General features: G+C 39.3%; 1 protein-coding gene across 1 annotated transcript in view; it reads left to right on the top strand.

Annotated features, from left to right (window-relative positions):
• The window catches only part of LOC132311294 (callose synthase 9), a 134,962-nt gene that overhangs the window by 17,696 nt on the left and 100,647 nt on the right, over window positions 1–16,619 (top strand). The window contains exons 11-13 of the mRNA XM_059809142.1: window positions 6,624–6,749; window positions 8,194–8,270; window positions 8,350–8,428. Of these exons, the coding sequence (XP_059665125.1) occupies window positions 6,624–6,749; window positions 8,194–8,270; window positions 8,350–8,428 (282 nt within the window). The remainder of the gene's footprint in view (window positions 1–6,623; window positions 6,750–8,193; window positions 8,271–8,349; window positions 8,429–16,619) is intronic.

Here is a 16,619-nt window from a genome sequence, read left to right on the forward strand (position 1 = left end):
CTTTCAAACATTCTACTATTTCGCTCCTTCCAGATACACCACCAAATACAATGTGGTACAGATCTCCAAGAAGCACGAACGCTCCTACTCACACGACAACCTCTCCAAGTATGAATTAGCTCCCTAGTAGAACGTGGTATTACCCAACACATGCCAAATAGGCCAAGAATGAGATTCTAGCAATCGTGCGCTACAGAGCAATGCAGTAGGAGATGATCAACTGACTTCCCATCCTGCTTACATAAACAGCACCAATTAACAATAAAATTTCCCCTTTCCCTTAAATTATCGATCGTCAGAATCTTTCCCCAAATAGCAGTCCATACAAAGAATGCCACCCTAGTAGGAACCATGGAGCACCAAATTGTCTTCCAAGGAAAATCATAGGATGCAAAATTAGATCGACATAAAAACAAGGACCTTACTGCAAAACGCCCGTGAGAGGAGGGAATCCAAGTCAAATTGTCAAAACCCCTGCCAATTCCTTCTTGCTGATACAATTGAGCCAAGAAAATGCTCACCTCTTCCAACTCCCAATCCTGAAATGAACGCCGAAAATGAACATTCCACGTAATCCCACTATTATCAAGATGATAACAGTTAGCAACTATGGCATGTTTATCAACTGCAATACTATATAACCTGGGAAGTGTACGACATAAAGGCTGGTTCCCACACCAAAGATCATCCCAAAAGCGAACACAACTACCATCTCGAACTCTGAATCTGATATGAGAGGAAAAGGCATCCCATCCTTGTCGAATGGATTTCCAAGCCCCAACTCCTCCCGTAATAGAAACCGGATGTGTGGTCCAACCGCCAACATCTTCCCCATACCTGCAAGACACTAATTTGCGCCAAGGACAATGTCTTTCCTTCCCGTATCTCCACAACCACTTACCTAGAAGAGCTTTATTAAAAGGGATCAATCGTCTAATACCAAGACCCCCCAACATTATAGGCTTGCAAACTTGCTTCCATCTAACAAGATGATACTTAAACTCATCTCCCCTTCCTCCCCAAAGGAAATTCCTTTGAATTTGTTCAATTCTATTAGCAACGGAGCATGTAATTTGGAACAAGGAAAGAAAATAAGTGGGAAGGCTTGATAAAGTGCTCTTGATAAGAGTTACTTTACACCCCTTAGATAAATATTGCTTCTTCCAACCAGCCAACCTCTTTGCATACCTATCAAGTACAGAATCCCAACTCCCCACAAACCTGGAAGAAACCCCTAGGGGCAATTCCAAATAAGGGATGGGAAAGGAGTTCACCCTGCACCCAAGAACTGCAGCTTAAGAAGAGATGTCCTCAACATTCCTGACCGAGACAAGCACACTCTTGGCCACATTCACCTTTTACCCGGAAACTGCCTGAAAGCAAGCCATAATGCATCTCAAGTATCTAAGTTGAGACACGTCAGCATTACAGAAAACCAGAGTGTCATTTGCAAAAAGTAGATGTGAAATCTCCACCTGATTGTCAATATCTCTTCCCACCCGGAATCCCTTGATAAGACGAAGATTCTTTGCCCGGTGCATGAGTCTGCTTAAACCCTCCAAACAATTAGAAAAAGAAAAGATGACAATGGGTCACCTTGTCTTAAACCTCGAGAACACCCGAAAAAGCCAGCTGGAGAACCATTCACAAGAATTGAGAACTTGACAGATGAAAGACAGGTCTCAATCCATGTCCTCCATCTACTTCCAAATCCCATTCTTTTAAGCAAGTAGAGAAGGAAATTCCAATTGACGTGATCATAAGCTTTCTCAATATCAAGTTTGCAAAGAACTCCAGGAACACCACTACGCAACCTTGAATCCACACATTCACCAGCAATAAGAACTGAATCAAGAATTTGCCGTCCTCCAACAAAGGCATTCTGGGAATCTAAAATAATCCCATCCATAACTTCTCTCATTCTATGAGCCAGCACCTTAGCTATGAGTTTGTAAATACAACCCACTAAGCTAATAGGATGAAAGTCCTTAATATCTGAAGCGTTTCCCTTCTTAGGGATAAGGGTAATAAATGATGCATTGAGCGATTTTTCAAAAACACCAGTAGAATGAAACTCCTGAAAGGTACTCATCACTTCATTTCTCACAACCGCCCAGCTTTCCTTCAAAAAGCGCATAGTGAACCCGTCTGGCCCCGGGGCTTTATCCCCATTACAACTGGATAAAGCCTTGAGAACTTCTTCTGCAGTAAAAGGAAGCTCTAACCCATCTCTCTCCAGCACAGAAATGGCCTCAAAAGGGAGACCATCAAGTTTAGGTCCCCAACCTAAAGGTTCTGTGTAGAGCTTCTGATAAAAAGAAATGATCCCACTACGCACCTCTTCCTCCCTCCACAACTCCACGCCTTCTGTAGTTTGTTTTTTCCTTCTTTTGAAGGAAAGTAATCTGAAATAGCAGTCTGCGTAAGTGTATAGATGATACTGTAGTTATAGTGATTCCTTATTTACCTAGAGGGGAGTGAATAGCTCTACTTGCTTATTTTTGTGAACTATTAAATTTAAGGTTCAATTAGTACTTATTAAACGAATCAATCACATAAAAATTCAGTTAAACAATAAAGTAAAGCAAGTGAAGGAAATAAAACACCAGGTTACTTACGTGAAAAACCTCAACGAGAATTCTCTAGAGTAAAGCAATCCACTATAATGAAGAAAAGTTACACCAACTTTGACTCGACTTATGCTTAGATCTACTTTGCCAAGACTTGGTTGCTGCAATATGTCAGACTAACTTCTGGTTTTCTACGTGAACAAACTCATGCCCAGTTGCTGTGGATCCAGTGTTATTAAAAGCCCAAGGCGCTAGAGGTCCTTTGGAGCCTAGGCACGAGGTGCGTGCCTGAGTGAAGTGAGACGTAGAATTGAAAATTTAAAATAAACCTTCATATCTCATAAGTCATATCAATATTCTAAAAATTAATATCAAATATAAAAAAGTAAATAAATCAACTAAACAAGCATCCAACAATCATAAAATAGAGCACAAATTTGTTTTCTTGAAAGGCAAAGCAGAATTTGTTTTTTTTGAATGGCAAAACAGAGTGCAAAAAGAAATAAATCTGTTAACAAACAAAAAAAAACTGCTAACAAGAAAAGAAACGAAAAAACAGAGCCAAAAAAAAAAAGATGCAGAGACGGAAGAAGTAGATGAAGAGAGAGAAATAGACGAGAAAAGAGAGAAAGCGTTAAGAAAAAAAGGAGAAAAAACTGAGCCCCACCAAAAAAAAGACTAAGAGAAAAGAGAACTAGGCGAAGATAGAGATGTAAACAAAGATAAGAAGAGAGGATTAGAGGAGAAGAGAGGAGAGAGAAGTAGAGGAGGAGAGAGAAGAAGAAGAAAGAACTGACGTGGCGTCGTCGTTCATCTCTGCAACTAGGGCTTCGTCATTCGTCTCACGTCTCACTCTTTCTCTGTTCGGTTGACGCTTTGACTCTTGGGCTTTCTTATTTCTTTATTCTTTTGAACAAAAGTTTTTTCTCTCGAACGCTTGGGCTTTCTTATTTGTTTATTAAGTTTCCAAAAGTACCATTTTTGGCTTAAGAAATAGAATAATCATAGTTTCTAAAAAAGCAGTGAGGCATGCCTAGGCGCACCTGACTGACAAACAGGACGAGGCGCAACCGAGGCGCGCGCCTAGTAAACATCAGTGAGCTTGGGATGACAACAGGCTCTAGACCTGAGCCTCGAGCCCAGGCGCGCTTTGAATAGCACTGTGTGGATCTCAGGCTCACTAGCACAGACTTTCAAACAAGCCACTGAAATTGAACATGATTGCTCTGCGAATAACCTGTGCTCTTTTTAGAGGCGCAAGTTTGTCCTTCTTGTTGATCTCAGCATTATTAAAGGTTGGCCCAGGTGCAACAACATTCAATAGGTGCATGCTCGGGTGTTGCCTCCTACTTAGTTCTAGTTGCCAAAAGGCACGCCTAAATGCTTTTTTTTTTTTTTTTTGTCCTCTTTCCTTTGCCTTACTTTATCTTGGATCGTTAGATGAATGTTTATACAATTTTTTTTTTTGATAATTAAGATTGTATTAAAAAGCCTTCAAAAGGGGAACACATCCCACGAGAAGTACACAAGTCCAAATAAGGCCTTTAAACTCTCAAAGAGCCCAAAAAATCTACTATCTCCTCTAAAGATCTATAATTTCTCCCTACAACCCAACAAAAAAGAGTGGTAATAATGGAGAACTTAAGCACAGAAATAGGTGTCTCCTTTCCTTCAAATGGCCTCCTGTTTCTTTCAAGCTATAAAAGGAGTCCCCTTTTCTTCAAGGGACCACTTGTTTCTTTCAAGCCATAAACTCCACTAGACACAAAGGCATAGTCTTCCAAACATCCCGGGCTTGGGCACCCACTATACAATCTCTCCAAGCCTCAATAAAACCTCTGGAGTACCTGGGCATAACTCGCTGAACCCAAACAAACCTAACATCAAAAGGAGGTGATAATACATGTTAACCCACTGAATGTTGTACATGATTGGAAAAGTGGTACATTATACATATTATAAAAGCAAAACCAAATAAAAAGAAAAAGAAAGACTTAGAATTTCCAAAAGCATGAATTTGTCTTGTTCTGCTAACAATTTTTTTTTTTTTCAAAAATCCCCAAGAGGAGATTGTGGAGTGCCAGAGACGATATCACACAAGTTAGTTATTCTCCTTCTTCTTCTCGCCAATCGCCACTTAATGCCATAGTTGTTAAAGGCTCAAGGCGCACTAAGTTGCCAAAGGCCTTCTGGAGCTTAAGTGCAAGGCGTAGTATAAGGCGTGAGCCTGATTGAAGTAAGGCGCGTGTATATAATAATGCATAATTAATAATATATTATTATATATATTCATAATCAAGCAATAATTGCAGTTAATGTTAGTAGTGAACCATAAATTTATGAATTTTGTCAAATATTTCACAAGGTTAAACAATATGGTATATGCTATAGAACCTTTTAATTTAGTAGTCATTAAGTAAAAAAAGAAAATGATACGAATAAATGATTAGAATTACAAGGCGCGCCTTTTTTGAGCCTGGAGCCTACTAAAAAGTGTGAGCCTGAGGGCTTTATGTGAGCCTGATTGAAGGGGCCTGGCTTGTAGTAGGTTGAGGCACTCTAGCTGAGCGTTGACGAGCCTGGGGCTTTTTTTGGAGCCTGGGGCTTTTTTGAATTTTTTCATGTATGGTATTACTTTTTTTTAGAACATTGACTTTGTAGGAATTCATTTGTAGTAATTTAATTTTTCAATTGTATGCCTCGCTCAGGAGCGTGCTTCGCCTTGCCCCTCTTGTTTTAGTTTCATGGTGGATTTTGTAAATCAGTGGAGGATCTCTTGGCTTTTGTGGATAGTTTGAGGATATACTTCTTCTGACTTTGCTTTTAATAGTTTGAGCATATAGTTCTTTTGATAGTTTGGGATGCACTCCCTGCTTGAGCACATTTCTATGAAATCTTTACTTATCAGAAAAAAAAAACTGTGATTGATCTTGAAAATAATCATAACTAAGCTCATTGCTCTCGAATTCAATCCCAATTAATCATTAGGATTTAAAGAATCTCCTACTTGTGACTTATCAAAAAAAAAAAGAATCTCCTACTTGTGAAAGAAGAAATTATGAAAAATCTAGGGTTTTGAATTCGTTGTTGTATTCACAAATTTCTGGAATTTTTTCACACACAAAGAACTTAGAAAATGTTACCAGTGAGCACTAGCCTAGATTGTATAAGCTCTCTTGCCCAAATGGCGAGGTCGAGTGTTCGAGTCTGGGTGGAGGCATAAGATATATAGTGGGTGTGAGTATTTGCTTGAACTTTTGGGGAAAAAAAATGTTTTTTATATAGTTGTCAAGAGATGCCTTCAAAACCCAATTGAATTTGAACTTAAATTCGTGAAAGATCAGGTTTTCTGTCAGGCTGTACAGGTGCAAGCAAATATTTGTACCCTTGCAAGAACATAATGGACAAGGTTCTACCGGTATAAAAAAGGTGACACTGGTCTAATAGTATTCTGTCTCAGAAATAAAGTAGAATAGAATCATGTTGTACTGGTGCAAGGAAACATAGAAGCGGTGCAACCACGATCTGGAAACCAACTTGATAAAACAGAATGCTCTCCTGCCGGTGCTGTACTGGGTTAAACATACACTGTTTCTGGACTTGTTCTAATTTTGAATAACACCCTTTTGAATACATTCAATGAAGTGCGAACCTAAAGTCAAGAAAGGTCCAAACTACCTAAAGTCAACCCAAATCCTAATGTCTTGAAGGTCTTAATTATTGTTGCCTAATATGTTTGTGCATCACGGAGCATCTTGTAAAATGTTCTGAATTAACTTTCATCGCCATAACTCAGTCTTCGAAGTCGAACCTTGGCAAAGTGTTTGGCTTGAACATTCAAGTTATTTTGTTCACACCCTAGCAAAACACATTTTTGAACTAAATTTGCCAACAATACAAGAATTACTCTAAATATGTTACTAAGTAGTTTAGATCATACTTCAATCATCTTGTGTATTTTAAATATGTATTAGATTAGATTTTGATTGCTTAGGTTTTGTTGCATATTTACTTCTTCGTATATTCTTGTTAAACTATAAATTTGATACACAGATGGGTAGGGAACTTGATGAAATATTACGGCAACAGAATGCACTGCCTGCCAACAGTTGCAATTCTGAGAACGGCGTGTCATTCGTTGATCAAGTTATACGCCCTCTGTATGAGGTTGTTGCTGCGGTATGTTTCAATGACATCTTATTTTTACTGTTCACCGCTTAATTATAAAAACTGAACTCTTTAGCTGAATGTATGGCCTCTTTTAGTTTATAGTCATATTTCATGATCCTCATGTTTACATTCTTTTGTTTAGGTGTCATTTCTTCTTTCTACATCTTCTTTTGGGAAATCTTTTTTGCTGCATATTGGCATGAGGATTTTGAGTTGTCACTGAAGTTTGCATCCATTTATTTTTATTATTTAATTTTTCTTTCTTTCTTCTTTTGCTTCTTAAAATTTAAAAAAGTTCTCTTCTTTTTCTAATGCTAGTGGTAATCTTGGCAATGAAGTAACGAGAGATATCTGCACTACTTTCTTTTAAAACCTGAATTTTGGACAAAGCAGATAGTTTCCTGACATGGCTCTAAGGACACTCTCAGGCTGAAACATGGTTTCTTGGCTAACATTCAAGTTCTCATTTGGCATACACTTTGAATTTTCTTTATTAAGTTGTTGAATTTTCTTTTTTGGTTTTGTATTCTATATCTCTTTATTCGTCTTTCACTTTTTTTTTTGCCACTGAAATCAAACCTGGACGACTCTGTAAGTTCTGCATTTTAAAGAAATGACGGGGCTTGAATTTACAACACTATATCAAGGCTATGGTTTTGTATTCGGTTATGAAGGGGTTTCAAAGATTAAGGATTTTTCTAGGAAATTTGCTTCTGTGGGTGGTGCAATTTTTTGTAAAAGAATAATTATGGCTTGTGCTATGTCGTTATTTTAACCATGTTAATGAAGAAAGCCTTCATAATTCTTTTTTTTTTTTTTTTTGTGTGAGAAAATATGAAGATCCAGTATGTGGAGATTCAATCATATTACTTGGTTTGTTAAGAAGATGACCTAATGACATGAAGGGGCTTGAGCATAGTTGCTGTATTTGGGTTATTAGTTTCAAATTCTTAAATTTTCCCTTTTTACACTTTTTTGTGTTGAGGGAAGTCTAACATGGAATTTACCGATAACATTCTTAAAAATTGGAGTTACCTGTAAGAATCCCAGGTGCACCAAGGAAGGTTTCCCTTATTGGGGGGAGCGCATTTCGGTATGATTATTTGAATTATGTGGCTTTTTTATGGTTTCACTTTTGGTACCAATCTTATGTTATAGAGAAATTATTTTGGAGTAATGGTCTTCATTTTCTTTTTTTGAATTTTCTTGTGCATGTTTGCATGTGGTTGTTGTCCTATAATCTGTGAATTGCTTTAATTCTTGTTTTTTTTTTTTTTTTCCCCACTTACATATTGTGTGCCATATTTATTTCATAATTATGTTTCTGCTTGCACTCTGTAGAATTAGTCTCCTCATAGTTTATTTTATTTTATTTTTTATGATTTTTTAAATCCTAATGTTTTTAAGTCATTATAATTTTAAGAGGATTTTACCTATTTGCTTGAGTGTGCAGGAAGCTGCTAATAATGATAATGGTCGAGCACCCCATTCTGCGTGGAGAAATTATGATGATTTTAATGAATATTTTTGGTGTGTATTATTTGCATTTTGCACGCTTTGTTAAGTTCTCTCTTTCTGGTTGTTGTATAAGATACATCTTTTTCTTCAGGTCACTCCATTGCTTTGAACTTAGTTGGCCGTGGCGCAAAAGTTCATCATTTTTTTTGAAGCCAACACCTAGGTCAAAGGTGGGCAGACTTCCCTAACTGTTATACTAAATAGAGTGAGCTGTTGGTTTTAATTATTCTAGAACAGATTTTGTTATATTTCTTTTAGATGTATGTACTACATCATATTTATTGTCAGCACGTTCAATGCCCTTGACGAATTCCTTGAAAAGGATCTTCCGGCTCCCTCTCATTTCTAGGTGAAACTTTTTTTTTTGGTTCTAAATTTCCCCTTGATATCTTTCATCCTACCCTTGCTATCTTTATTCAGTTAGACTCCTACTGTTAAATGAGACCCAGATCCTGTTATATCTTTTGCAATTGTACTTTGTTTACCTAGATGTTTTGGGCTTTTGACATTGTTTTGAAGCAAGATTGAGAAATGACAATCTCATTGTGTTCAGAAGCCATTTTTTTTGTAAGAATAAATGCTTGCCATGAAGAGTCCCTTAGTCAAAAATAATTTGCATTCTCCAGTTGCTTTCACAAGTCCAGTACTGTTAGTTGACAATTTGTAGGCAAAGTAAAACCTTTATATTGTCAGAAAGTATGTGGGCCAACCTCATTATTCTCTTTCTCTTAATTCCATTGTACCGGCTTCTGAAAATTGCCTCAGTTTCTCTTCACTAGAAGTAATTACTTGGAGACATTGATCTTATCTCTGGAACTATTAGTAAGAGGATGGCCGGTAAGTGATGATCTTTTTGCTATTTGAGATCTATTATTACGGTAGTATTATGAAAATATTTCAAAAATTCACACAGATGAATTCTCTTGGGGCACATCAATATTAAACTCATTGAGGCAGTGATGCAACTGAATGTGAAGGCTACAGACATTCCACTCATAGACAACATGAATAGGAGATGTTTCTTAAGGGCCGAAGGGTGTCTAAATAGTTATTATCAGTGATTAATTATGCCATAGACATATTTAATTGCTATTGAAATCTGGCAGGTCCCAATCTATTAAAACAAAATGGGTCCACTCAGTTTCATTTCTTTTTCCTTTTTTTGTGTTTAAGTGTTTTTTTTAAAAGGAAGTTTCCTATTAATGCTAGTCATTTCGTACATCTTAGGGGCTTCCTATTTTACCACAAACACTCTGTAGATAACGAACAAGTGGTTATTGGCTAACGACTGTATTAGCCTATCTAGGATAAGTGAATAGTCGAGGTAAGTGGTGTACATTGCAAATTTTGGGTTTTGGATATTTGGCTTTTATTTTTAGTTCTTCATTTCAAAATTTAACTCTTTTTGGCCTTTTTCTTTATGGCGTTTTCCACAGTTATCTAACTGCATAAACTCTTGTGGCAAGTTTTCTTTTTGAATAGACCAATATTGCAATCTTTTTGGGAACAGTCATTTATTAGTTGATTGTCTGTCTAATTGTTTATTAGTTGATCTAGGTCCAAATTTTTTTATAATTGAAGATTCACCCTTAATACCCTAAGCATCATTTGGTTTAATATCTTTAAATAATTTCAGTAATGTAACAAGTTCTTAGTAGAGAGGGTGATTAAGAAGCATAGACTCTTGTAAGTAGTCTTGTCTATCTCACGCGCTATCCATAATTTGAAATTCATAGTTTAGACATTTTGTCTTCCTGCTTCTCACATTTCGTCAGTTAGGGTTGCAACTCGCGTAGGTTGGGTGAGTTGAGGATTCAACTTGAGCTTAGACCAAGGCATAAAACCATCAATCCTCGTCCATGTTCAACTGGACATGCCCAACTGATTTTATTCCTCTGAGCTTGGGTAGCTGGGTTTGGTTGGGTTGGTCAAGATAGTCTTGGATTGCTAATATTTTAAACTTACTATAATATTAGTGTTGCTTATGTTTGGGTTGCATGACACCTCCACCTAGTCCTGTTGGTTTAAATTTTTTTCAATCTAAAGCCTAACCCAAACAACAAAAAAAGTTGTCCAAGCAAATTCAAAAACTTTTGTGGGCTTAGGTTGGATTCTGGTTGGACGTTTGATATGGAGGCTTTCTCAGAGTTTATTGATGAGTTTGGGCTGGTTGATTTGCCTTTGGTTGAAGGTCCGTTTACTTGGTCCAGTGGTCGCTCTCCCCCTACCCTTTCTCGGATTGACAGATTCCTTGTGTCGGGGGAGTGGGAGGAGAGGTTCTCTGATGTTGTTCAGGCTACTTTGGTTCGTCCCATCTCTGACCATGTTCCGTTGATGTTGGATTGTGGCGGGTTGTGTAGTAGACGTTTTCCTTTCAGATTCGAGAATATGTGGCTGCAGGCTGAGGGTTTTCTGGAGAGGGTCCGTCTTTGGTGGGAGGGGTATGGTGTGGTTGGCACCCTTAGTCATGTGCTTGCAGGTAGATTGCGTCTCTTAAAGGAGAATCTTAAGACTTGAAATAAAGAGGTCTTTGGGAATCTGGAATGGAGAAAAAAATCGGGTTCTTGCTGAGATTGCGGTGATTGGCCGGATGGAGGGTCAAGGGGAATTGGTGGAAACTTTGAAGGTTAGGAGGGCGGAGTGCAAGGCGGAGTTTTCGGAGATTGCAATCATGGAGGAGATCTCGTGGAGGCAAAAATCTCGAGCTTTGTGGCTTAAGGAGGGGGATAGAAACACAAAATTTTTCCACAGATTGGCCAATGCTCATAGAAGAGGCAATCATATAGGGAGGATTCGGGTTGAGGGGGTTATTCATTGTAAGGAGGAGGAGATCTGCAAAGGATTTTCAGAGTTTTTTGAGGAGTTGTTCACAGAGGCTGTTGAGTGGAGACCTTTGCTTGAAGGGGTGCAGTTTGACTCTATTTTTGAGCAGGGAGTGCTTGGGCTTGGAGTTGCCTTTTTCTGAGGAGGAAGTTTTGATTGCTTTGAAGAGTTGCAATGGGGATAAAGCCCCAGGTCCAGATGGTTTTACCATGAGATTTCTTCTTGAGTGCTGGGAGGTGGTGAAAGGGGAGGTGATGGGCACTTTTCTTGCTTTCCATTCTCGGGGATCTTTTGAGAAAAGCTTGAATGCCATGTTCATTACTCTCATTCCGAAAACAGGGGGGGGGGGGGGGGGGGGGTGGGGGGTGGTTGTTAGGGATTTTCGCCCTATTAGTTTGGTGGGTTGTATCTACAAATTGATTGCCAAGGTGCTTGCTTCAAGATTGCGGAAAGTTTTGGATGGCATCATTTCGGACTCTCAAAACGCTTTTGTCGGAGGCCGTCAGATTCTGGATTCAGTCCTTATTGCAAGTGAGTGTGTGGACTCCAGATTGCGTAGTGGGGTCCCGGGTGTTCTTTGTAAGTTGGACATTGAGAAGGCGTATAACCATGTGAGCTGGAGCTTCCTTCTTTACCTGATGAAGAGGATGGGGTTCGGTGATAGGTGGAGGAGATGGATGCATTTTTGTATTTCCAGTGCTCGTTTTTCGATCCTTGTTAATGGTGCTCCTACTGGTTTTTTCTCTAGCCCAAGGGGCTTGAGACAGGGGATCCTCTCTCCCCCTTCTTGTTCTTGTTTGTGATGGAGGCACTTAGTAGATTGATGAGAAGGGCTACCGAGTTGGGTCTTTTGAGGGGCTTTTGGGTGGGCAGGGATGCTGTTTCTCAGTTAGAGATTTCTCATTTGATGTTTGCTGATGACACTTTAGTTCTTTGTGATGCGAATGTGTCCCAGATCAGATGTCTGAGATGTGTTTTGATTTGGTTCCAAGTTGTCTCCGGCCTTAAGGTGAATGTGGGCAAGAGTGTTTTGGTGCCGGTTGGGGAGGTTCCTGAGATTGAGGCTTTTGCTGACATTCTTGTTTGTCGTACCGGTTCATTTCCCATTTCTTACTTAGGTTTGTCACTGGGAGCTCCTTCGAGGTGTGTGGGGATTTGGGATCCAGTGGTGGATAGATTTGAGAGAAGGTTGGCGGGTTGGAAGAAGTAGTATCTTTCCAAGGGAGGTAGGGTCACTCTGATTAAGAGCATCCTCTCTTGCCTTCCCACTTATTTTATCTCTCTTTTTCAGATTCACTCTTTAGTAGCGGAGAGGATTAAGAGGTTGCAGCGTAATTTTCTGTGGGGGGGGGGGGGGGGGGGGGGGTGGAGGTGAAGAGTTTGAGTTTCATTTGGTGCGATGGGACCAGGTTTGCAGGCCAATTCGGAGTGGTAGGTTGGGTCTCTGTAGATTGGTGCCTTTTAATAAGGCCCTCCTTGGGAAATGGTTGTGGAGGTTTGGTGTGGAGAGACATTGGCTTTGGAGGAGGGTTGTGGCTTGTCGTTTTGGGGAGATGAGAGGAGGGTGGAGTTCTCTGGAAGTAAGGGAACCTCGAGGGGTGGGGCTCTGGAAATTTATTCGGAAGGGTTGGGATGATTTTTCTAAACACATTCGGTTTCGTCTTAGAGATGGGAGGAGGATTTGTTTTTGGGAGGATGTGTGGTGTGGTGATGTTCCTCTCGCCCTCGCTTTTCCTCAGCTTTACAGGATTGCTTCGGATAGGCAGGCCATGGTGGTTAACTGTTATCATCTTGATAATGGGAGACTGGTTTGGGATGTTCGATTCAGGCGTCTTCAGGACTGGGAGATCGAGGAGGCCATTCGTTTCTTGGAGCTGTTGTATCGCCAGAGGATTGTGGAGGAGGATTCAGATTGTTGGTCATGGGTTGCAAACTCCAGGGGCGGTTTAAGGTGAGGTCTTTCTTCAGGCATCTCTCGTTTAATCCTGGAGTTCGTTTTCCTTGGAAGTCTGTTTGGCGTTCTAAGGCTCCTCTCAAGGTGGCTTTCTTTGTGTGGACTTCGGTTCTGGGAAGGATCTTAACCCAGGATAATTTGAGAAGAAGAAGCCAGGTGGTGGTCAATCATTGTTATATGTGTCTTTGTGATGAGGAATCAATGGATCACCTTCTCATTCATTGCTCTTTGGCTAGAGAGTGTTGGGATTTGATGTTTGGCTTATTTGGTTTTTCTTGGGTTATGCTAGGATCCGCTAGAGGGTTGATTGAGGCGTGAAGAGGTTGCCCTGTGGGGGCTCATTGTCAGGATGTGTGGAGGGCTACACCGCTTTGTATGTGGTGGTGTATTTGGCTTGAAAGGAATAAGAGATATTTTGAAGGAAAGGCGGCGTCGATTTCGGTGCTTTAATTCTTGATTCTTTCCACTCTTTTTTGTTGGGTTTCAGGGAAAGATCATAGTTTGATGGAGGAGATTGTTGACTTTTTGGCCACCTTGAAGGCTTGAGGCCTTTGTGGTCTTTTGTATTTTTCTTGGGATCTGCTCCCCTTTTGAGCGTTTTTTAATAAAATTTTTATTATCAAAAAAAAAAAAAAAAAAAAATTGTACAGATGGAAACAAACTAAGAGCACAATTTTATTTTAAGTTTTTCCATGACTAAAAATTGGCGTATTAAAGTTCTATCAATAGTATGGTGTCAGAGAGAGTCATCGTAGTAATTGCCTATGTATACATACAATACAAAAACCAACTATGTACTTGTAATAGTTGTTAAAGGCTCAAGGCGCACTAAGGCGCCAAAGGCCTTCTGGAGCCTAAGCGCAAGGCGCAAGCCTGATTGAAGTAAGGCGCTTGTATATAGTAATGCATATTAGAACATATATTATTATATATATTCATAATCAAGCAATAATTGCATTTAATGTAAGTAGTGAACCATAAATTTATGAATTTTGTCAAGTATTTCTAAAGGTTAAACAATACGATATATGATATAGAACCTTTTAATTTAGTAATCATTAAGTAAAAAAGAAATTGATATGAATAAATGATTAAAAAATACAAGGCACTCCTTTTTTGAGCCTGGAGCCTACTTAAAAGCATGAGCCTAATTGAAGGGGTTTGACCTGTAGTAGGTTGAGGCGCTCAAGCTAAGCCTTGATGAGCCTGCGGCCTTTTTGGAGCCTAGGCGCGCCTTTAACAACTATGACTTAAAGGTGCGCCTACGGTTCAAATCTTGCCGTAAGCTCCTCCAAGCTCAATTGAAGTATGTCAACCTACTATAGGCAATGCTCCCTTCACCATAATTGTTAAACGCTTAAGGCGCCCTAAGTCGCCAAAATCTTCTGGAGCCTAAGCATCTAGGCTTAATATAAGCTGTGAGCCTGATTGAATTAAGGCACGTGTGTGATAATTATACACATTAAATATAAGTTTTTGAAGAATAATTAAACAATGCAACACAAACTTGTCAATATCAAAATAAAGGATTTTTTTTTCAACATATCGTCAATTCAATGGATTTGGTGCAGAATGATTCAAGATATGCAACACAACCAAACAAATGTTTTCTAAAAATGAGATTTTTGATAATTAACTATGAGGATCAGGTAAACTAATGCTCATAAACCTTTTCATTTTGCACATTAACCAAATTAAATATGATTTCAAATTGGAACAATAAACAACAATAATTATGCTAACTTTAAACATATATTATGATAAATATTCAGAATGAAGCATTAAATGCAATTAATATAAGTAATGAACCATAAGTTTATGAATTCTGTCAAATATTTTATATGGTTGAACAATATGATCATGATAGACATTTTAATTTAATGATCATGAATTAAAAAAATGATATGAATAAATGATTGAAAGATACAAGGCGCGTTTTGTGAGTTTGTAGCGTATGAAAAAGTGTGTGCCTGATTGGAGTGGCTTGGTGTAACGGGCAGGGCGTAAAAGTGTGAGCCTAAAGGTTTTATGTGAGAATGAATGGGCCGGGCGTTTGGCCTGTTACACCTGGCCAGTACTATGTTGAGGGCCTTGAGGTGCTCTATCTTAGCCTTGACGAGCTTAGAGTTTTTTTGGAGCCTAGTGACTAATCCCTTCATGCAGGCACCCGTAAAGGCTTGGATGCATTTTTTAGTAGGTTCCAACTAAAGAAAACATACTTCTATATGTTTATTCAGTCATATCTTTTCCTTTTCTTCAAAATTTTTTTTTTTTTCTTTAAATTTTTTGCTTACATGCTTTGTCTCATATCATAACCATTTTGATAGATTATATATTTTAATCCCATTGTATATTTGTTTATTCAATTCATGATACTATGGTTGAGTATTTGCATTAAATGTGTCTAGTGTTTCATTCTCAAAGTTTATAATAATATATGTTTAAAATACATATAATTCCTACCATTTTTTTTTTAAACATTTGCATGGTATTTGATTTGGTTAACATGCACTACCAAAGGCACTGGGGTGCTATCCTCCAGAAGTCACGGGCTTGGACTCCCATTGTACAACCTCTCAAAGCCTTGAAGTTGTCTCTCGAGGACTGAGGCATAACCCCCTGGACCCCAAAAAGGCCCAAGAGGAACTCCCAACTGTCCCGTGCCACTGGGCAATGCATGAGACACTGATCTACCAGTTCTTCATCTCGCTTGCACTTACAACACCATTAACAATAACCTGTCTGCTCCTCCTCAAGTTATCCAGCGTCAGGATCCTCTCCAGAGCCGCTGTCCAAGCAAAAAGGGCCACCTTAAGAGTGAACTTTGTGCGCAAAACAATATTCCACATGAAAGCGGGCTTCAGAGCATCCGAAAGGCTCCTATAGAAACAGTGAACATTGAACCTCTCCTGAGATGAGGGTACCCAGATCCAAGAGTGGGGCCCTTTGCCGTCCGCACCTCCAACAACCCAATGGCTTCCTCCAGTTTCGAATCCTCGGAATGTGTTGAAAAGTGCACATCGGAGGTTGTCCTCCCGCTATGAAGCCGATAATAGTTGACAACCAATGCATGTCTATCCAGAGCAATCTGAAAAAGTCTAGGGAAGGTGCATGCCATTGATCTGTCACCACACCAAATATCCTCCTAAAAGCGAATATCTCCGTCATCCCGAATCATAAATCTGATGCGTTTTGGAAAATTTATCCTACCCCTTCCTGATGAATTTCCAAATACCTACACCTCATGGAATCCTCACCTCTAGGGAACACCGTACTCTCCTCTCCTCCCCAAATCTGCAGGAAACAACCCTCGTCCATAGTCACTGCCTCTCCACACCAAATCTTCACAACCACTTCCCAAAAAGATCCTTATTGAAAGGCACCAATCCCTTAATCCTCAGGCCACATGTCTGAATTAGCCTGCATACATGCTGCTCCTAACGAACTAGATGGTACTTGAACTCCTCCTCCATACCACCCCAAAGGAAGCTCCGCTCGAGCCTCTCTATCCTCTGAAAGAGAGATAGGAAGTAGGAAAACTGGACAGGGTAACCCTTCGAAAGATAATGCTTCTTCCACCCAGT

This window comes from Cornus florida, unplaced genomic scaffold (assembly GCF_030987335.1).
Source record: "Cornus florida cultivar Cherokee Brave unplaced genomic scaffold, ASM3098733v1 CherokeeBrave_3.0.0_Hap2_Chr06, whole genome shotgun sequence".
NCBI classification, from domain to species: Eukaryota; Viridiplantae; Streptophyta; class Magnoliopsida; order Cornales; family Cornaceae; genus Cornus; species Cornus florida.